This window comes from Lissotriton vulgaris, chromosome 2_1 (genome assembly GCF_964263255.1).
Source record: "Lissotriton vulgaris chromosome 2_1, aLisVul1.2, whole genome shotgun sequence".
NCBI classification, from domain to species: Eukaryota; Metazoa; Chordata; class Amphibia; order Caudata; family Salamandridae; genus Lissotriton; species Lissotriton vulgaris.
Window position 1 is genome coordinate 527,261,804 of NC_141687.1, and position 23,685 is coordinate 527,285,488.

At 48.6% G+C, this 23,685-nt stretch overlaps 1 protein-coding gene across 3 annotated transcripts in view; it reads left to right on the forward strand.

The window, feature by feature from the left end:
* Positions 1-23,685, forward strand: part of KCTD18 (potassium channel tetramerization domain containing 18) — a 317,171-nt gene that overhangs the window by 159,594 nt on the left and 133,892 nt on the right. For all 3 annotated transcript variants that reach the window (XM_086955463.1, XM_086955462.1, XM_086955461.1), the window contains exon 6: positions 7,824-7,918. In XM_086955463.1, coding sequence (XP_086811589.1) covers positions 7,824-7,918 — 95 coding nt within the window. The remainder of the gene's footprint in view (positions 1-7,823; positions 7,919-23,685) is intronic.

Below are 23,685 nucleotides of genomic sequence, written 5' to 3' on the forward strand. Positions count from 1 at the left end.
TACTCCCACGTCTATAACTCGGGCAGGGCCCGTTGGGAAAAGGAGTTAGGACGCACACTCGGCTCTAAGGAATGGGACGGTATATATTATCGAGCGCGACACTCCGCCTACCACATGGGACTAATGGACACACTCACCAAAATAGCAACGTATTGGTACTACACCCCAGAGAGACTGCATGAGATGGATCACAGTAGGGATGCAGCATGCTGGCGCGGCTGCGGGGAGACGGTTTATTTAATACATCTACTATGGGACTGTGTGCACCTCCGGGATTACTGGAAATCGGTCTTAGATGAGGTTGATGCCCACTTCGATACTGAAATCCCACGATTCCCCTCCTATGTCCCACTAGGCCTCCCAAACCCTTCTACATACCCATTACGGTCACGCAGAGGCAGGCTGATTGCCATCGCTATTGGGTCTGCATTACAAAATATCCTATCGCTATTGGGTCTGCATTACAAAATATCCTATCACTCTGGCGCACAACACACACCCCTTCCTTTCAGGGCTGGCTATTTCGATTATGGGCAGTGCTAGGCATGGAAAAACTGTCCTTGATCAAAGCGGGGGAAGGTACGAAGTATGCGGACCTGTGGCAACCATTTCTGTCCCTTTTAGCCACGGCATTCAGAGAAGTCACGTGCCCTAGGTACTTACGTATCTTACGTCTGTCCCAAACAGATGGCTGTTGATTTGGGGGAGGCTTACCATATGCAGGGGACAAACCGGACCTGGGGAGGGGGAGGGAGGGGAAGGGAAGGGGGAGGGAGCTGGAGCTGGGGTTCGGGTGGGGAGGGGGGGTTCGTTTTTTTTTCTTCTCTTTATCGAGTCACTAGCCTAAGCCTCTTAGGACAAGGCCACTTGGCCACATTGCTTATTCTGTCATAGCGGTCTGATTTAACGACGCGGCCGGCCCCTCGGGGTTGTAGGCGGTTTGCTGTGTTTAATCATTTGTGGTACCACCATAGGCTTTGAATTGCATACACGGAAGTACTATGCTGAGCCGGGCCGCTGGGTTGTAGGCACTTGTTGTTCTGTCTCTTGTGCTCCCAATTTACCAAAAAACAGATTTAATACTAAAAATGCAACAGTGAACAAGCTGAATAAAAAACGAATACAAAAGTTGTCAGTTGATTTGCATTCCCTTTCCTTTGTATAATATTGTAGATTCCAGGAGTGCTACTATAAGAAACAAATAGCAACTGCCTGCCCCAGCCCTACCAGCTCATTGGAGATGGCATACAAGGCCTTCTTTGCTAGCTGACTTCAAACAGTTTAAAAGCGTCTGTGGACGAGAAGCCCAAGTAGAGGCGGGGAGCACTTAAGTCATGCCTCCGTTATTTCTGAACCCTTTCTTATTAGCCCTGTTGACTGGGACTCTCATCCTTATACGTTTAAGCAGCAGAAGCTATTGCCAAGCGCGAGCAGAGCATCGGCAAGCGCGCACTTAGGACCCGGCCCCCCGGCCCCCGCCCCCTACCTGATCTAGATAGGGGTGGCCGGTCTGCCCCAATGGGCGACCGGCCGCTTATCACTTCCAGGGTGGGAGGACGCACTTCCGGTGCGACAGAGGGCGGAGCCTGGTGACCTATTTAGGCGCTAGGGGCAGGGACCCCGGCCTCTCCTTCCTCTGTTGCACCGGATCGTGGCGGCCTCCCAGAAGCGTTCCTCTCCTTCAACCCCCCCTTTGTTTAGTTTTAAACTTAGTTTAAATTTTAAATTCCCGAATTCCCTTGTCCGGAGGTAGGAGCAGAGGTCGGAGGCTTTCCACAGCCGAGTGCGTGATGGGAGACGACGAGGAGGAGAAGCGCGTCGGATTGCAGCCATCCATCTCGCCAGGTAAGGAGTCGGGTGCCGGGGGGGCCTGTGTGCAGCAGCGGATTACGGGAGGGGTGTCTGGGTATTGAGTCTGCTCCTGTGGTTTGCGGCTGCCGGCAGGGTCCCTGGGCCTGGGGGCTCCTTCCTGGTCGACGTGGGCGGGCTGAGGGGGACGGTATCAGGGCCTGGCATGGCTAGATAAGTAGACGGGGGGAAAATACACACGGGCCAGTTAGGGCCCGGCACAGAAGGCCTTGTACAGGCAAAGTTTAGGTGTTTCCAGTCGGATTTGGGCAGTACTGCTAGTACCTTGCGGGGGAGTCAGAGTGGGTCTTTTCTTTTCGGAATCGGTGACCGCGTTTCCCGCCTAAACCAGGCAGCTTCGTGAATGCTCAGTTATCCTGGGGCCTTCATACAGGGAGGGGAGACCACGGTTCGAGCCTTGGGATGGTGTCACATCGGGGCCTGCGGTTGCATTTCGGGGACTAAATGGGTCGGGTGTTGTATGGTCAGGAAATTATGCGGCGGTAGATGCTTCATGACTCTATGATGTTGCGGTACAGTGCGCTGCGCTGGAGAGGCTGTGGCGGTTATCGTGAGGGAAAAACTCCAGAATCGTGTTACCTAAGGTTGGTGCACCACGCGGAAAAAACTGAGGGGGCCGTGGAGAGGCGAAAGCCCATAAATTCCACGTTACCATGCCAGAAAATCGATAGGCACGTTGGTTCACGTTAGATCGGCGGAGTATGCTTTTCAGTAGTAGTGAATTTTGCAGAACCTGCAGCTTCGGTGTGACGGCCCTGCACAGGAACGAGTCAATGGGGATGATATCCGAACTGGTTAACCCGGGTAAACCCACCTTTTTTCTGCTTGCAAGTTGGTTTGAAATGGATGTCCTGTTCTGCCAGGTGGAAGTGTTTTTTCCATGAACCAGTTTGAAAATGGCCGCATCTAGGTTGGCTTTTAAAAGAGCATGAGTATACGGAAAGGCAGTTAACCTCCTTTCTATTCCACCATACGTTTGAGCAACTGTATGACTTACGTTGTGTTAGCTGCTTGTCCATAATTGTGATGATTCTATTAACGAGCTCCGGTGGCGCTATCAGTTAGCGCGTGGTTCTTGTATTGCAGTACTTGCACTGGGCCATGACGAGGTTGTGAGTTCGGGCCTCACCTTTAGCGGCTGATTTGTTTTAAACAAGTATTCACAGTTAGTAGGTCTCTGTTTATTAAACATAAGAACTGTAGTTTTCGGCCTCGGTAAGGTACCATATTAAAGACACATCCCTGCTCACGGGTGCCGTCCCAGTCGGGCAGTTACTAATGGTGTCCGGTCGGTTGAGTAACTGGCATACGAGTTTTGGGAGATAGCGCTACAGTAAAAAATCCCGGTTTAGCCTGGACATGGCTGTGAACTTTTGGCGCTTTATTTAATTTGCCATTCTGCCCCTGGGCTGCCCCACGACAGCCGGGCGGTGCCTGTTATGCTTGTGATTGTCGCCAATGACACAGCAGGTGGCGCAGGGACGTAGTGCTGTCTTTGCAGGGGTCCTAGACCAGCAGACTTTCCATCAGTGATTGAGCACAGTTCGTATCACATCGGTCCGGGAAATCATACCTAAATACACGCTTTATCAGCATGACCCCGCCTTCCCGTTTGGTATACAATGTTGATCACTTGGGCGTACAATATCACATTAAGGTGTTTGTTGCCAATCTTGCTCGTTGTATCTCGTTTTACATTTCTGTTGGGAGGTATATGAGGCGTGCTAGCACAGCTAAATAGCGTCTGGCCCACCTCGCCTCAGGGTAACAAAACGCTTCGACCTCTTTACCTCAATTACAAAACGGGCACAAGTGCCATAAATATATTTAGTCTCGATTGTCACATGTGTGGCATATGTGCGATGCTGCACAACAATTGGACCAAAGCGCATTTTGCTCCTCGTGATTTCGATTATCAAGTTATGCCTATTACACGTTCTTCAAGGCATGCGCTCATTTTGCATTCTTAACTGGAACCGCATAAAAAAAAAAAAATTTTAGAGTGTGTTTCGCACAGCTATGTTGTGATAATCACCATAATATAACAATTTGCGTGGCGTGCGTTGCGAATGTTAAATATTGGAGAATTCCTGAAATAGTACTCCACAGAAGTAGCAGGATGACTCAGTGAACTGAGCTGGTGATGTGATATGCGGTGATGTGCAGATCAAGGGTTTGCATTTCTGCTATGCTGACTCGGCCTTTCAGACATTGAAGGTGGATTAACTGAGTACTAGGGCAGGTTATAATGTTTTGTAGGTAGTGACGAACTATGTAAGGAACTTTAATCCTCAGCGGCTAACATCTTGCAGGACTCCATTGGTGGCGCCATCACTTACCTCATTTGTATGCCCAAACCCCGGGGTGCCGGCAGGTTGGCTAGTTCCTAGTCTACAGATACCGTGGTTTGCTAACTAGGGGCACAATACATATGCCACGTACAGAGTCATCCCTGGTATAGGAAGTAAAGTGCAAGCATGACCTAGAATATGGGTGACGATATTTAGGAACTCAGTAATGTGCCAGGACGTCATAATGTTCGGTGTGTAGGTCTTGAGAAGTCTTGCATCTTTATTGCAGGGCCATAAGAACACGAATGGATCAGCCTATCATGGCTCCAGGATAACGCATCAAAAGGGTAATGGGCAATGGTGCATCACACTATGGTGCAAAAATCGATATGCTGTTCTGATGAGTGTGACAAAACATCTGGAAGACCTACTGTGATTACAGGAGTAAAAGGCGTCAAAAAATGTACTGCATTGCTTTTCCTTAGTGGGGCAACTAAAATGCTTTCATCCAGTGGGAATGCAAAATGTCCAGTATGTGCAATCATTCTAAACTATGCTTCAGAATTTTGGTAATCAAACCTGGATGTGATGAGGGGCCATGGTTTTGTTTGTTCACATCTTGCTCCCTACGGTGGGGTTTGGTTGGTAAGTGCATGGTGCTGGCAGATCCACAATAAGTTCGTAGAGAAACTTAATGGGAGCAGGCTGTCGTGGGGGGGCAAGTCTTCATGGGTTGTCAGTGGGTGAGGATTACTGAATAAAGGGATTAGTAGGGGTGGAACGTACAAGAGTTGAAGTTCAGCCCTGGGGGATCTAAATAGGGTAGGTAAGCTCCCTTACCATCAAGTTACGGGGTTTAGGGCTAGTAATGAAGGCAAAAGGGGATAGTGCTATGTGGGTGCCTTGCATAGTAGTCTTAATGGCTTATAGTTTATCGTGTATATACGGTTCACGGTACTGCTAATTCCGGAGGCGAAACCATATGATAAGCTGCGTCATTAATTCACTCCAAGACCATCATCCTGGGAAAGTAGGCCAGTTTCGGGCATAAGAAGTAGCTAGATTTCTATGGGCTGGTCGCCTTGTCAGATAACATAGGACCTCGCCTTCAATTGGTGTGTAGTTCCCATATACCCAAGAGGGGTCCGTCAAGTTGGGATATCGTAGGCTAGGTTTGTGGGCAGGCAGCCCCATGCACCCCCCCCCCCCTCGTATGCATAGGCTATATGGATCAGCGAGCACATAGAGTTCTTGAATCCCCGCCTAGTGTCTAGCATCCCCGGAACAGGACGGCCCGATCCCCATGGGCTCAGAAACTATACAGTTACTCGGGCTCACTTAATTTGTCTCAGGAATACTCAGGGTAAGACGGGCTGCCCGTTGCCATAGAAAGGTATATAACAGTTTCCATGGCGCGCAGCAGAGTGGGACTGGCCTGGGGCTTTACTTGTAATATGTTGACTATCTGTGGCAGTACCACAGCAAGCCGTTCAGAGTAGTGTTAGTAGGACCGGGACTGAGCATGTTGGGATCCCCTGCCCTCTCGGGCAGGATAGGTGGGGCAACGCTAACTGCAGAAGCAGGCTTACCAGACAGCGCAATGGAATAGGTCGGGCGCTTGTCGTCCAACGGTGGCAGGAGACCCATTTGACCAGAATTGTAGTGTCAGAAATGCTATGAGTTGCCAATGACCATGCTTGACTTTTCTATTTCTCTCCTGTTCAGTAATGTGCCCGCGAAAGTGGTGGTGGCATGTGGCACTCGTCCATGCGACAAGCTGCAAGGCGACTATGGCAGTGGCGAGTGGTATGGCAATTGGGCCTGAAGGAAACAGGGATCCTGTGTCGGGGCGGGCGGCCCTTGGAAGAAGTCGAGAGCCTGGAATGTCTCGGTGAGGCGGCTCAAGTAGGAATTGCCCAAGTCCCGCTCAGTGTAGGGCCGCTTGTGTAGCATTCCACCCGAAGGGTCTCCAGTCTCTGGAAAGGTGAGGTATCACATGGTTGGATGTGACCAGGTGGGCTCAGTGAAGGGCTGCCGGTGTCACATTCCGCACCGAATGGATTTTTCCGGTGAGGTGAGGTATCGCAAAGATGGAGGGCAGTTATCGGGCATCGGTACATAGAGCTGGGTCAGAGGATTAGGGTCTTTCTTGCAGAGCGCAGGTGGGGAAGGTGACGGACCTTTGGGCCCTGATCACCTTTGTGGCGGTAGAAAGACCTTGGGACAGTACAATTGACCGACGGAATGGACGGGAGTCCGCCTTGCGTACTCCCTAGGCTAGCACTGAGGGGGGAGACGGTAAGCTCTCCGCTGTGAAATAGGGCCCCGGCTGGGGAGGCTAGGGCGACAGGTTACGAGCCTCCTGGGTTCCTGGTCAGCCTGGTGGTCGGAGGGTGGGCCCCTGGAGAAGGCGGACAAGGATCAGAGGTTGGGGGCTCACCCCTCATGGTTCGCAGGTGGGTTTCACCTCGCGTGGATGCACGGCAGGGAAGAGGGGAGCCGGAAGCCCCCCTTAGTGCTGGAGGATTAGAATCTTAATCTGGCGAAAGAAGATCAGGAAGTCAAGAATAAAATTGTGTTGATAACTGTATGTAATGAATTTGAAATGCCTTGTCATGTTTATGAATTGTCTAAATATTAAACATGGCCGTTTTTACACCCACACAAATCTCTGTTGTTGATTTTCATGTGGGTCGTCATGTTATAAGGAGGGAGCGGGGAGCATGCTGGGGGATCCGGGTCCTATGAACGTATCAGTTGCAGCGCTTATTAAAAGCATATTGACTACTTTTATATTCATTTAACTTGATGAGCCATCTTACCGAGTAATCTTTCCCCACCTCCTGGATGGCAAGCCTGTGATTATCCCAAGTATTTCATCAATGTGCATTCCCGTTTAGTAGCTGGTGCCATTAATAATTACTTTACTGCTTTTGCTTGTGCTTCTATAATTAAAAAATATATATGTATGATAACCATTGGAAATCGTTGGGTCGTCCATGTGTTTGTTGATTATATCACATAGGGATGTCATTGTGCTAAAAATATATGTGACCGAGGCTACGTTCCGGTAGTGTGTGATCATGCGTTGCATCGCTAAACACTTACAAGGTCCCGAAGGCGAGACCGATTGCATTACAAATGCTTGTTTTTTTTGTTTAACACTTGACAAATCAGACTTAACAGTGACAGTTTCATCGTAGGATTTCGCTTTTTAACACTGGGAATGGACCTTTATGACTAGGAATCAACTAAAACTAAAAATAGTATCTCTGGGGTCATTAGAGTGTAGCCAGATGAATGTCATAGTTCCCAAAACGTCTGGAGCCAGTCAATGGAACCAGATCCCCCAATGGTGCTCTAAAGGCCCAGGACCTTCGGGTGTATCAGTGCTTTATTCCGGCATCCGTGGTGTCCGGGATCTCTCCCAGATGGTGCATGTCTACTCGTGAAGAGTCGTGATAGTGCCTAGGGTGCTACTGGCCCAAACATTTCTTGTATGTAATATTGCGTCTTTATATACAGCAAATTCGAAAAGTGTGGAAAATGAACTGTGAAGATTTATTCTTAGAAATGTTAACTTCTTTTGTCAACAGTTGTGTAGTTTAGGTTTTGTGTCCCCCAAGGTCATTTGCCTACTCATTTTTCACTTTCTGCACTTAGAGAAGCTGGAAATAATGTTCAGTATATCTGGAGCTACTATTCTCCAGCGGAGTTGAAGAACATGATGGATGCTTTTGATGCCTGGAAAGGAAGAGGTATAGTGCTGACATTCTTTTTTCAGTCTCTTAAGTGTGTACTTATTAACCGCATAGTAGTGGGCTTTACCGTAATGTTTGAGTGTTTTGTAGTATTAGACCTGTAGCTGCAAAGGGTTCTTTACCCACAGTACCTCTCAGCTGCTAGGCACTGCATTTTTTTCCTTTTCTTTATTCCTTTCTTAATTGCTCTACTGTTATTGTTTCTTCCTAATGTATTGTATTTTTTTAGGTCTCTGAACAGGCCTTGGGTGACAGGCCGAGATAAACATGAACTAAGCAGCATAACTTATTTATTTAACATGTGTTAATCATATGACTTTTTGGCTGGCTCGGCATCCTTTTGAACAGCATCAGTTGCAGAATGGTGTCCTGTTGGGCATGTTATGGCATTGGGTCCCAAATAAGGGGCACTTGATGCATTTTGGAGGCCTCTCTACAGGAAGTGTGAAGGATTAGAGCCGTAGCTCTTGAATAGTACTGTGTGATCGTTGGACAGGCATTGGCAACTTCTTCACTGCAATGTGGGCCTTCTTGATGGGTACTCAGCTTTGGTCTGACAGCCTAGATACTACACTGATTACTGAAACTTTGTATAATAGCAATACATGTAATACACGAAATCGATACACTGCTGTAGAGAAAGGAAGCAGAACAGACTTTAATCCGGTTTGAATGTCATCGGCTCTAGTTTAACATCTTTTGCTAAAAAAAATCCGATTTGACAGCTGAGTGCCACATATGAATATGAAGGATTGCTTTCTTTGGAAGAAAAACACCCACTAGGAGACACCATTTTGAGAAAGTTATTTAAGGGTTGTGATTGTTTTGATGATTGGTCCTTCAAACTATATCCAAATTGTTAAAATGTGTAACGTGTTTCAAGAATGAGTCTAATTGAGCACACGGAACATGCAGGGAAACGGGCCTCCACTGCTCGCTATAGGGAAGACCGGAAAGGGGCCCATATGTCTTTAGGACGGGCAGCTGGATGTTGAATATCCACGTTTTGTTCTGTCGTGTCATGGGAGTAAGTATCATCCTGAAGCCAATTATTTATAGTTGGGGCCTCCTCTGCATCGTTACTATTGCCACTCGTCTCTTGGCGACAAGAATCATGGATGTCAAACATCTGGTCGTCTTAAGCAGTGCGGGTGTATCGTCCAACAGAGCCATCTATGGAGAGTGTTCATGTGGGAGCTGAGCTAAGCACTTAGAATAGCAGAGACAGCTCACCGATACATCTGAACTCTCAGGCCGGACTTATGCAGGAAGAATGCATTTGCCAAACTACATCGTTTACGTATACGTGGATCGCTGCCACCAAATTTAGACCACTTTTGGAGAGTATAATAGTATTGGTGCAGGTATTTAAACTGTACTTATTTATGCGTATAATGAAATGGTGTATCCTTCACTTGCGCATAACAATTTGGCCAGATCTTATCGGATATTCGATGGCCTAATGAATCCTCCTGACGATGATGGATTCAACCCAGATCTGTGACTGGGGGGGGGGGGGGGGGGTGGGGGGGGGGGTCTCTGTGTCTGAAAAGTTTCAGCACTCAGCCCATCATCTCCTTGTGTTTGCTTTGTTCACCCTAATTTGGCAGGGTATGCCCATACGTGGGCCCCTTGCTCACTTTGCTGCTGGATTCAAGCTAGCCTGCCTGATGAGGGGTTTTACCCCAACACCGGTCCCAGGATGCTTGTTTCCGGTCCAAGGAAGACTTGGCCTGGCAGTTCGGGATGGACAGTTCCCATAAGGCACAGGGTCAAGACTGATTTGCATATGGCTGGGTCTGAACTGGAGTGGTGAATTGAACTAAAGAACTGTGACTGGGGGTGGGTGTCTGATAAGTTTCAGCACTCAGTCCATCATATCCTTGTGTTTGCTAATGGGACAAAACTGTGGAATACAAAAAGGAAGTAGAGTGTCCCGCGTTTGCTCTAGTGATGTATGCGTTAAGGAGTGACATTTCAGTGGTGCACTAGGAAACATGGAGGAACCCGCCCTAACAGTGAAGCGCAATGCATGGTAACATAACCATGCTAGAGGTGTGTGGCGTTACAGTGGCCAAGGAATGTTTGTAGGAAAAAGGAAAGTGACACCATCGAGAACGGCCACCGGGAGTCGACTGTGTGTATCAGCTCCTTCACTAACTTTTCCTTGACTGGCAGGAGCAACTGATTATCAGCCATAGGCAGTAGGGGAGAATTGGGCATATCAAGTGTCAAACGTTTTGCTAAACCTCACCACATCTGGCACGTTGACACGAATACGTCCACGTCATTCCTTACTGCAAATGGGTGAATGCTAAGGGTCCCTAAAATCACTTGGGTGCAGTGGAGGGGAAACAGCCTTTACAATGCAGGCATTACCAAGCAAAGCCTTTACCACGCAGATTTTTACCACTTATATGCCTTTACCATGCATGGTAAGTACAGTTAAGGTAGGTATGTGTGTGTGTGTGGTGTTTGTATATGTGTGTGTTTAGGGATGGGTGTGAGTATAGGTTGATGAGGGTTGTGTAAGTGTTTAAGAGTAAGAGTATTGGGTTGTAAGGGAGTTTTTAGGGTTATGGGGTGGTAGGTGTATAGGGTTGTAATAGTATTTTAGGGGTTGGTAGGGGTATGGGTGGTAAGGGTTTTAGGATTTAGGGGTGGGTAGGGAAAATGGGTCCTGAGGATATTTTTAGGGATGGATAAGGGTATTGAGTGGTAAGGATGTTTTTATGGTTGACGGGTTGGGAGGGGTATAGGATGGTACGGGTATTTCAGGGTTACTGGGTGGGTGGGGGAAGGGGGTAGTAAGGGTAGTTTAGAGTATGGGGTCAGTAGGGGGTATAGGTTGGTAAGGGCATTTTCAGGAATTAGGGGTGGGTAGGGGCATGGGGTGGTAAGGATAGCTTTAGGGGTAGGTAAGGTTATTGGGTTGTAAGGGTGTTTTAGGACTTAGATGATGGTAGGGGTATAGAGTTGTAGGGTATTTTAGGGTTTAGGGGTAGGTAAGGGCATAGGATAAGGGATTTATTTTAGGGTTTAGGGGTGGGTAGGGGCATGGGGGGGGGGTAAGTATATTTTTAGGCCTTAAAGGTGGTAAGGGTATTGGGTGATACGGGTGTGCTTATGGTTATGAGGTGGATAGGGGCATAGTAAGGGTGGTAAGGGTAATAAAGGGAGGTTTGGGTTTGTTTCCCTCAATAAAAACAAATTGAATTAATTTATTTTAAAAAAAGGTGGAGGTTTGGCCCCCCACCCTCCAAAATGTATATTTAATTACTGCCGGTCGTGGACCAAGTTTCCGTGACTTGCCTATAACTTTGCGCTGTTTGACGAATCTTCATAACATTTTCACAAAAAAGTGCCCTGGTAATTCTTGTGGCGTATGGAAAGTTTTGGGGTGGTCCGTCAAGCGGGGGCCAAGAAAAATGGGGGGTCAAAAAAACCTAGGTATGCCATGTTAATTTCCATAGAACCTTTAGACACGGCAACAGCCCGAACTGTTGATTGAAATTACACCAAATTTGGCAGGTAGATGTTTGTCTAGGGAAGTGCCTCGTTTGTGATTTGTTGTAAATCCGTTCGGTAGTTGTGGAGTTATGTAAAGAAATTTCAAATTGTGTATGTATAGGGAGGTGGAGGATCCGCGACCCCTCCCGATCTCGTGCTGAGATATGATTGGCTGGCAACACTTGAAACCAGGAAGTGTTGGCAGCCATCTTGGGACTCTGCTTGAGCTGAGTCCCAGATAAAAACATTAAAAAAAGAAAAGGGGTCCGTGTATAAATACCATGTCCCCTTAGTCCTCTTTGGGAGGGGGTCCAGGGGGGCTAAAAAAGCATTAGAAATAAAATCGGCAGGAGTCGCACTGGATTCGCAAACCTCATCGCTATTTTTTTTAAACGAAGCACAGGTTCCCGAGGCGAATTCATTTTTATGGGGGAGTCCGCTTACTGCCCCCTCAACCCAATACCCTCCTCCAAAGGCCACCACCACCACCTACGCGGAGCCATGATCAATTTGTATTGGGGGAGCCTCAGAACCCCCCCTCCCCCACCTCCATATGGTCCCGGAGACCATCACCTCCCCTGGGCCATCTTCTTTTAAAAATTTGGGATGGGGGCTGCGCGGCCCCCTCACAGGCCGTTCTGGGGTTTGGGGACCACCACTATCCCTGGGGCAAGCCCTACACTTTAAAAAGGCGAGTGTCCAGAAGGCCCCTCCTGGAGCCTTTGATGGCCCTGGGAACCGCCACCCTCTAAGGCCAGCTCCTGCTGTGTCCCTGGTTGCCCACCCCCAGACATATCTGTTTGCTGTGGCTTGGCAGAACTTTGCCACTCCCTGCAAGTCAGAGCAAACGCTCCACTTCAGCATGCGAGAGCGTTGAAAATGCCCTTGGTTGCTGGAAGTGGAGCAAAATTACTTTTAGACTGTGGGAGCTGCTTGTTCAGCAGCTCCCTATGTCTAAAAGCAATGCGGTCTCCCTCAAGAGGCATTTGGGCTCCCAGGACACCCAAAATAAAGGCCACCCCCGAGGGATGGGGTCACTGGGGCCGAAATTAGCCCCCCTCCCAATTCCATAAATGCCTGGCCCAGGGGATGGTGTCCCTGGGACTGGAATAGGTCCAGGGAAGGAGGGGCGTGCAGCTCCCCTTCCCTAATAAAACTAAAACAAATCTTTGAAAAAACCCGGACCAGCAGATCTCCGGATGCCCTGTCCCCTATCACAATCACTCTGCAAACGTGCCTCCTGGCTTACTACTATTTGGAGGATGAAGTCTCCTTGCACGGTGAGGGTCCTTGGGGGCCAACAAGCCTTCTTGTTACCTCTAATAAGTCCCACACAGTGGGATTGCTGAGAGGTCATTGGAGGCCTCGTCCCCTTTCACCACCACTCTGCAAATTCACCTCCTGGCGTAGTACTTGGAGGGATGAAGTCTCCTTTGCTGCTGAGGGTTGTTGGGGGGCCAACAACCTCCCCTGTTACCTCCAGTAAGTCCCACACTGCAGGATTGCTGAGAGCTGGTTGGAGGCCCGCCCACTTTCTCCACCACTCTGCAAACGTGACTACTAGTTAAAAAAAATAATAGAAATTCACTTAAAAACTAGAGGTTACAAGGACTTTATTGTTAGAAAATAGGTTTTAAAAAACCAAAGGTTACAGGAATGTTATAGTTAGGCTCAGATTTCACTCATACAAAAGCAGTGAAATCAGCAGTTATACGTGAGATAACTATAACTCATGCCTCCGCAATGCACTGCTTACGGCCTCACATCTTGCATCACTCATGATCTGGTCAGTGACATCACTGATGACATCTCAGTACTGATGATCTAATCCACAGAACCACTCCACCCCATACAACCTCTCTTACACCCACTTACAGACCCACACAAACAGTCACATACCCACCCACCTACTCACTCACCCATACAGTCTGTCAACACAACCACTCACTCACCCATACAAGAACTCACACACTCACACAACCACTTCCATACCTATTCATACAAGCACTGACACATCCACACACTCACCCATACATCCATTCACACGGACACTTGCTCTACAGTACAGCCACTCACACACCTACTTACTTAACCAAACTCCCACTATAAGATCCACTCTTCCCAGACTTTTATACAGTGCAAACTTGACCCAAAGGTGTTGGGTATCAGAGCGCTTTACATTAGCACCAGTTGTGTTACACAAGGATACATTCATTTTATTTGTTAGGTGCAGGGAGATTAAGTGAGTTGCCCAGAATCACAGGATGTTGAGCGTCATTGCCGAGACTCGAACCTGGTTCCCCAGATTTGTGGTCTATTGCCCTAGCCATTAGACCACATCCTCTCCCCAATTTCTCACCCATACAGCATACTTACTCAACCAGATGGCCATTCAACCACCCACCCATTCAACCACCCACAAACCCACTCAGTCACCCATACAGCCACTGACACACTCACTTTACCAGTACACTCACACCGTCACTCACATACCCACATAGCTACTCACACACCCACACAGCTACTCACACACCCACACAGCTACTCACACACCCACACAGCTACTCACACACCCCCACAGCTACTCACACACCCCCACAGCTACTCACACCCCCCCACAGCTACTCACACACCCACACAGGTACTCACACACCCACACAGGTACTCCCACACCTACACACACCTATTTATACACCCATATAGCCACTATTACACCCATACAGCCACTTAGAAATCCACACCCACTCTGATGCACACAGTCATACAGCCACTCACACAATTTTAGAATTCGCATCACTCCCAGCAATACCGAAAGTATGCTATTTTAACTTTTGTAGTACCTTAGTATATGTGTTTAACACACCTAAAATTTAGAAAACACTCTTACTCACTGGATGATGTCATCAGTGATTCTGTTTGAGATTTCATCAGTGATGTCACTGACCATGTCATGTGTAATGTAATATGTGAGGTCATAAGCAGTGCATTGCAGGGGCGTAAGTATAGTTAGAATTTCACTGGTTTTGTAGGAGTGAAATCTGAGCCCAACTATAACGTCTCTGTAACCTTTTTTTTTTTTTTTCAATGAATACATATACCTTACATTGTTTATACTTACCTGCATTGTAAAGGCATAAACTAGGTAAAGGCATGCTTTGTAAAAAAAGAAAAAGCCTCGTAAACGTGTGTGTGGTATTACCCTGCGTTTTAATGACCTACATCTGGCAGGGGAGCGCTTAACTTTACTAAGGAACCGCAGCTGGTTGGGATATCATTCAGTATTTGAGCTAGTGTAGCCAGATAATATATGTAAAAATTTGGCACAGCAAGGCCACTCAATATTTATGGTTGTGTAAGGGTCTCCCAGCGAATTCTCAGTTGGCCCCCCGCCCCATATCAGCTGAAGGGAGACTGGGTTGTCTTTGCTGCTTAAAGAAGTATTTTGGGAGGGAAATTAGAATGTTGGAAAACAGTTTTAGGATTCTTGGTTAGACTACCATTTTGGTTGGGGTAATCCGCCCACTCATAGAGAGGGGTAGGCGGATCTATCTATCGTCACATGTCCTGAGTTGATCAAGCACCGTGATCTAACATAACCAATGCTTAACGTGAAGGATTCTAGTCCAACAAACAATGCAAAGGGTTCTACAATGTAAAGTGATGTTGGAGCGGAACAGGGACCAAGTACAAAGAGAAGAAAAACAACCCACTTCCACTTACATGCTCTATATGAAGAGTCAAATACAAATGTGAACACCAAAAACTTTTTTATATAGAATAAATCAAATGTTTATCATTATTTATGCATTCATAATCCTAATCGATATTTTAGAACATAGTAACTTATTCATGATACTTTAACACAAGAGAACCATCTCACTGTCACAAACTAAAACTCCTCATACTCACTGACTTCATATATACTATTTATACCCAACGCATCATCCAAAGACTCATTAAAACTATTGTATATCGTGCCTCAATGACTTGGAACCTACAAGGATCTGAGGAAAATACATTTTCCCCAGATACAATTACTGGTAAATAATTAATTGTTATACATTCTAACAAATGAATGGCCTGACAAACATTTACAGGTCTCTATAGGGCATATCCTTATACAATTTATAGTATGGTGGGGCGGTGAGGGCCGTTCTTCCTGAAGTCACTCGCCATCTGCCTTTTTCATATTGCCCATCTCATCCTCCTGGGAAGCTGCGTAGGACTGGTAAGTGTTCCACCCTGATTATTAGCAGCATAGTTGGTACAACTGGCTAAGTTCATTGTTAGGCCTTTGATTTTAACATCGGCTGCCACTGCGCTTTACATCTGCCTACAGTAACAAAGCGCGGTGGCAGCCGATATTAAAATCCAAAATCCTTCAGGCACTGAGCAGCTACCGCGGTCGCAGCCGATTTAAAAATCCATAGTGCCAATATCGGCCCACTGACCAACCCTCCAACATACATGCAGCATAAATAAGCAGACAAGACACATTTTTTGTTGGGAAAAATTCGCTGCAGGTTTATTAGCATAACAATATGCCAACAAGGTGGGTTATCTTACAGACGATCCAAAGGCAAGCCGCCCCTCGCGGCCTACCACCTGATGGGCCAAACTTGCATCGTGGCCTTAGCCAATCAGTGCTTAGAGGTTGTGGTGAGGGGGTAGCCACTCCCACTTCCAGTGAACCATCGGTCCACCCTCTTGCTCACGCCCCCCCCCTACGAGGGGCGGAGCATTCAAGCGACCCCTGGTTGTACAGGTTTCCAACCGCCCGTAGGATAACGGGGCGCCGTCGCACCCCAGGGTCCACCGCACAGACTTCCTGGGGATATTAGGCCTCAGCATCCTTTGTGCTGCTGAAGAGGGTACCCCTGAGTACCTTTCCGCCTCTGGATCGCCCTGTAACTCCGCCACAGCCCAGGGTGTGGCGACCGTCGCAGCCAGGGTCCCCTACCAAGGCCGGCATTCATCCTTACTTGCTATTACTAGGGCCTCCTCCCTATTGAGCAAAGCGGGTCCATGCAAAACGTGGACCACTGTCCCCATCGTCCTGAAACACCCTGTGAATTTGGAATGTCGCTTAGAGTCTAACAAAGCCAAATGCCAGCTGCCTCACTTCCCCCCAACCGAGGTACATGCCACGGGAGCAAAGGGGTGTGAAATCGGGCCAAAGAAGTTCACCCGTCCCCGACTGGTTGCCACTTGCCCCTTGTGGTCTCCTTCTAGGGTGCATACTTTGCCCCGAAGCCCAGACAAGTTCACAGTTCTAAACCATTGCTCCCTGACGTAAACAGCATGGTGTCCCAAAAGATGGAGGGAATGAGAGTGTGTAGCCTGTTTATAAGACACTGAATCTTACGTGAAGGCCAACATACGCAGCCTACCCTGCCTGCTGACCCTTAGACCGGGCACAGATGTCCGGTCCGCGCTATCAACCTGTGTGTCCCTTGATACTTCCACCAGAATGGTGTCGGACTACCAGATTCTGTGTCACCTGCTTCACTGAAACCCCATTGGGGGCTCCGCTGGGACCCTACTGAAACGCCGCAAATACTGCGTCCCGCACTAGGCCCTTAATGCCTCTCCCCGTCCGTCAAAGACATCTGACAGCCTGACCCCCTCGCAGCTTTGGTGAATGGCATTGGCCCACACACCCAGTCAGTGTTTGAAACATGCATCTTCGCTAGAGTAACCAGATAAAGTAGATTGGCTAGCCCTGTTCTGTCCAGGCTTGTCAGTGTCCAATCCACCAATAGGTGACTATCCTGCCATGGGATGTTTGAATATGCACGGGTGTCCCAGTGGACCTGCGGGTAAAAGGGGGACTACAAGACAAATACTTGCCCCTTTTTGAGCAGTGGGACGCCATCGAGACTTCTGACTGAATTGGATGCTGTCGAGGACCCATCTCTTAGTGCATGCTTGCCTCCAACAGATTACCTTAGGCAACCTCCCTTATAACACTGTGTAACCTATCACCTCGTGTTTAACACTTGTACTATTCGTCCCCCTTTGCCTGGCACTCGTAGGACCCTATGAAGTCTACCACACGCACCCTATCCAACTTTATATACAGTTGTGCAACAGGGGAACTTTTACTTCCTCACTCGTACATCCTTGTGAGTGAAACTGCAAAGGAAACATTACTATCGTACCTGACTCACCAAGAAGTAAATGCTGGCTAGGTGAGAGGTTACCTTTGGTCTTGGCCAAACGCCCTCCTCCTGTTCTCGCACTACAACCCACCAAGTAGCTGGCAGCTACCGCCACTGCCTAGCTCCCTGGCATTTGCCAGGTGTTATTTTCTGACTTGACTGGACATGGGCATCCAACACCTGACATCCTGATGCCCCCTTGCAGCTTTGGTGAATGTCATCGGGCCCGGCCCAGCCCAGCCCCCCCAGTCAGAGTTTGGCGTTACCAGATATTGTGCGTGGCTAGCCCTGTCCTGTCGAGGCATGTCAATGGCCGTACCCACTTTTAGGTGGCTACGTTGCCATGGGGTGTGAGACAAATGCACGGGTGTCCCCGAGGCCTGCAGGGCAAGCGGGGGACTACAAGACAAATACTTGCCCCTTCTTGCGCAGTGGGAACGCCTTTGGGTCTAATTGACTGTCTAGGCTGATGTTGAGGATCCATCTCTAAGTGCGTGCTTGCCCCCATAACCAATGACATTAGCTGCCTGGCCGCAAGCTTCTCCATCACTGCCAGTATGAGTTTTGCATAGGCAACATCCCTTATAACACTGAGAAGAGGATCTCCTCATATATGACACTTGCACAAGACGTCCCCCTGTGCCCGGCCGTCGTTGGACCCAAGAAGCTTGCAACAAGCAGCCTAAACAACCGTAGGTACAAGTTGAGCAACTAGGGGAACTATTCCTTCCTCCCTCTTACTTCCTGGCATGAGACCACTGCCAAAGGAGTCCCTACTTCAGTGTCGGAAAACACTAAAAGAATACTGTCTAGGTGAAAGCTTGCCCGGGCACCCAGCCAAGGGCCCTCCACTGTGTGTCAACCCCTGATGTTGAAATATAGACTGTTGAATTTGCCTACACACTTCCGGGCCCTTAACGTAAAACCAGCCAAACCAAATGCTTACATGGACACATGTGTGCAAACATGTGTCCCAAGAATAAAACAAGATTGAGGCTTGAAGAAACCGCCTGATCCAAAGTGGAGCCAGAGCTGCTAGGTCCTAGTAGGATCAGACTGTGGAGGTATGTGCGAGGCTAACGCAGGCCCAAAGTTCTGTGCAAATTCGTAATGCCTCCCCATACTGCCAATGGGCCAAAGAAAGAAAACAAAATTGGCAATGCTGTGGAACAACTATGGGAGTGTTTTATCATGGGCGAGATGCAGGAGTTATATGTGTAGTTTATGCCCTGAAGGACCGGAGATTTTTAGAGAAGTCCTCCAAGTACCCCACAGAGGACCCGACCAGTCTTCTACCATACTACCCAAGATGTTACTCGTCTAGTCACCTAGGGGGAAACTGGTTTCCACTGTGGCCCGACAGGAGAAAAGATTATGTTAATGATAGGTCGTTGCCTACTGTTAATACGCAATCTGTGGGTATCATGGAAGCGAGACAAATTCCACCATTCTGAACTGATCATCCTGAGCCAAGGGAGAGTCCCGACATGCGTTTTTCCCATGTGCTACAGGTGAGGAGCACCTACCCTTCCCTCAGCGGATGGAGCCTCAGTTAATAAAACTGCCAATAAAATTAGAGAACAACGGCTGAGCCCAAGCAGTTCATGTTCCCCACGGCCGCTGCCACTGATAAAACTTGAGCTTGTGTCATAACAGTGCACAATGCAGGAATAAAATGACTATGACTGACCCGTTAATTCTTGCAAAATCCGGCTGCACTCTAGCTGGGGAACTCCGGCATGCTGCCCATTGGAGCAGGGAACTAGTGGGTGAGCAGAGTGCTCCGCGGTGAATCACCAGCGGGTGAAGCAACGTTACCTCACCGCCCCCACCGAAAGCTTGCAGGTTCCCCCAAGGTGCCAAATCCTCTGGATCCGAGAGGCGGAATAGAGCATAGCACTGAGGCTGCAAGTTTTTCCCAGACCCACCAGTGGATGAAAAGCCAAAAAAATTCAAAATTATGGCACAGGGGAAGTAAATTGCACAGACTCCCCGCGAATCCAAACGAGAACACAATAAAATTATGGCACAGGGGATGTAAAATCCGCCCAGACTCAGAGGTGTTCCAAGAAAACACATTCTAATATATATATTTATATATATGAGGTAAGTTGTCGTCTTTCAACAGCAAATCCGGCCAAGAAATAACGAGGCAAAATCCAGTAATGGTGCGTGGTAGTTTATTGTGCTGAACACCAATGAGCTAAGGGAGAGTCCCTGTAGGAAGGTGGATATCTGACTATGGTTACCCCCAAACTTTTTGCCTGGGGTTTAGCTGGTTTTTGACTTAGTGGCCTGGGATCCTGCTATTCAGGGCCCCAGGCCGATTGCTCTCTCCTTAAAATGGACTCCATGTACCTTAGGTGCATAACACAATTGGAATTGGTTCACCTTAAAGGGCCCCTGTAACAGTGTACCATAGGTACCCAGGGCATAGGTGTAGCCAAGGCCTACCAGGGGCTGCAGCATGTATTGTGCCACCCCTGGCCTGGCCTCCATATTTGACACAGCTGGCTGATCACTCAGCTGGGGTAAGTTGGTGTAATCACCTCTTACTTAGGTACAGTATGCCTGTGCCTAACCCTAAACTGGACACATATGTTCCTATCAGCCACTCCTATGGAAGGCCTCATCAATCCTGGAGGCAGAGTGCTTGGAAATATGTGAGATGGTGCTCTAGCATGAGCTGAGCCTGTCTACAGCTGTCGGGAACCACTCCCTAAGCTGTTCCGGGATATTGCCATACCATATACTCTTAAGTGCATTATAATCCTCGCGGTTATATGCTATCTTTGATTTGGCTTTATCAAAACATGTCGAGTAAGGTGTCATACGAATTGGAATACTATCCCCTCGACAGTTCTGTCGACGGGGATAGCATTCCACCCTTCTAGAGGGACACGACATGTGTGTAGCCTTAATCCCAGTTAAAGTTAAACAGAGCCTCAGCATCACAAAATGGATGCTGCCACCACAGACACGAGTCTGGCCTCCTGCTGCTGACCGAAACTCGGCAGATGGTGGCCTGGACAAAGGGTTTCCTGCCTTGGGAGGTGCAAGCACCACCCCAGACAGGGTTTTGTGTATTGGGTAGGACAGGGCTGAATAGATTGAGACATGCCTGGGGCACACAAGGTGTCCCTGTGCATAAGCCAGCCCAAACCGGTTCTGGGGCTTTCCAGCCCCAGTCCTGGCGAGGAGCTGGACGAAGGAGAGGGGGTGTAACCACTCCCCTTCCTGGTTCCTCCCAGAGGAGGGACCTAGTAGGTGATCCACCCCTCAGATTGGGAATAAGAGTGGGAGCAGTGCCATTGCACAGCAGATCATCCTGAATCAACTTTACACGAAGAAGAAGACTGGACTTCGACATTCTGCTGCACAGAAGACTGAAGAGAATCTCCCTTGTGGCCTAGGAGTGGCCACCCTGTGAACACAGGCACCAACCAGCAACTCGACGTCTGCTTTGCCGCCGCCTCCCGCCGGAGCCCGAGCCCAGAGCCCGACAAGAACCAGACTCCCTGACTTCTCAGAGCCCGATCCACAGTCCCTGCAAAGAAGGGACCCGTGGAGGCACCGAGTGACGTGGGACCGGACCTCTTGGAAGACACTCGAAAAGCTGACTGCGCAGCTTCTGAGGCATCCTCGATGTTGTGCTTTGGGGACTGAGAACCCCCACCACCGAGCAGCCCTTGCACCGAAGATCAGCCCTCCAGCATCTCCACGATCTGCGTGGGGCCCTTTTGCATTGTGCCACTCGACGCGCCATCCCGGCCACTAGCCACGTGGTCAGCGGCCATCTTGGCGACGAAACCGACGATTTACACAGCAGGTCTGGTTGCTCCAGACCTACCCAAGCTCCTGTAAAAAGGAGCACCCGCTCTGACCTTGCTGGTCCGAGTGTTAAGCATCTTTCAACTTCTGCCTGGCTTGCATTTGCCAAGGCCTGTTTGCTCCGATCAAGTTGCCGACACCGCCAACAGCGAGAAGCCTGCGTGGGACAGCTCATGACCGACTCCTGGACGTCCTCGACCCCGGGTATCCACGTGGCTGCAGAAAGAAGCTACCCGACAACGCCTGTTTGCACCCGACATCGCCTGGTTCCAATCTGGTTCCACGGTAGTCACTGGTTAGTGACTTTGAACATTGTCCCCTCTGCTTTCAGGTCTTCACAACTTCAGATCCACCCTTGGATCCACCGGAACTCTTCACATCGAGCCGCCTGCAGCATCTTCAGCTCCAAGCACCATCGATCAGCGTGACGAAACCCGACACTACTTCGACCCTGTGCACCCGCTTCCTGTGGGTGAGGTAACTCAGCTCCGCCGGTGCTCCTGCACTGGTACACATCTCAAGGGCCTGTGTCTTAAGTTTCAACTCCGTAGGTCACTCGGAAGATTCCTAACTTTCTAACTTTGTACTTTTTACGCACCATAGACTTTGCATTGGAAAGTGCGTGCACTTTGAACACTGCACCCGAGTCCCGCGGGCCTTTCCCGACTTAATCATTGCTAGTCTCGAATAGCTCCAGCGATTCCCAAGGCCCTAGGCCTGTTCCCTTTCCTATTGGTATCTCTTATACCACTTTCTTAGTATATGGTTTAGGTGGCCCCTAGGGCTCATCCATATTGTGCAACTTTTGTGTATTTTAAACTGTCTTGTGATTTAACGCTTGTGCTTCTGTGCTCATAAAGAGTCCAGGGGATTTTATAGTTAATAAATCAATATATATTTTCAATATATATCTGTGTGGTGTCCCTTTCATTTGGTATTCAAGGGGGTTGTGTATGGTAATACAGCTGGCTTCACATGCCTTTCAGAGTTTAGCCTAAGACTGCTTTGTCCACGTTACCACTAGGATAACTGGTCTACAAGGTTGAATTACAACCATCATCATAAGGGTTGCTTGGCATGGTACAAAGTGATCACTAAGAATTAGTGAGCATTATATACCAGGCCAACTTCTCACATTGGTGAGCAGCGGATTGGGATCTGAGCTTGCTGTTGTTTTACCATTACAATCTTTGAGATTATCATTTGAAAGATCATACAGGTACCTGCTAGGTACATATAAAACAAGACTAGTATACTTAAGTTCTACTGAACGTAGTTGTTGTAGAGCAAAGGGAGTAGCACACCCTAGCTACAACTACTAGATAGGTTTAGTAGGTAAACACCAGTGTAGGTAGATTGCAACACATCCACCCACACTAGAGCAATGTCTGGAGCAGAGGGTTCCACTGGGAATGTCTCTGTTGAGAGTGACCCTCCAAGGGCACCATCCAAATTTGCTATTTTTTCCTTTAAGGAATTAAGACAGCTTTGTGTCTTAAGGGGTCTGAAGACAGGGCCTTCCCCTACTACAGACCACCTAAGAGAGCTCTTAGACCAGTCTGAGACTCTAAAGCCCTCTAAGGCAAACCCCACAGGGAATGCTGAAGGAGGCCATCCTTCAGAGGATGACACTGTAGACACCCCTGCCCCTATCATCCTGGTAGATGAGGAAGCCTCCACCACTGGAGCTCCTCAGGTAGATGAGGAGGAAGAGGAGGAGGTGGAAAGCAGTGAGTCAGATGATGACAGAAATAGTCAGGTGCTGGTCAGTAGACTGAACCAGGCTAACTTAAGCTTACTTGGGAATGAATCGGGTAACAACCCATTCAGACCCCCAGGTGGACTTAACCAGAAGCCTAGGAGGAGAAGGACTCACTCAGGTGACTCTGACAACTCCCATGCTTCTAGAGGTTCTCATGGTCACCCCAGAAGGGTGATGACTAGCCCTCAGAGAAGGGAACATGAGACCAAATTGAGAGAATCTCAAATTAGAGAGGCTGAATTGAGGATCCAGAGACAAGAGTTAGAGGTTGCCCTGGCCCAAGAGAAACTTGCTAGAGCAAGACAGCCTAGAGAGAGTGGATTAGGATCCACTGGTGGCAGCACTATCCAGAAGGATAAAGACAGGTCCTTTGATACAAGAAACCTGAGTAAGATTGTGCCCCCCTACAAAGCTGGGGATGATATCCACAAATGGATGACTGCACTTGAGAGAGCCTGCATGGTACAGCAGATCCCTCAGGAGCAGTGGGCAGCAATCTT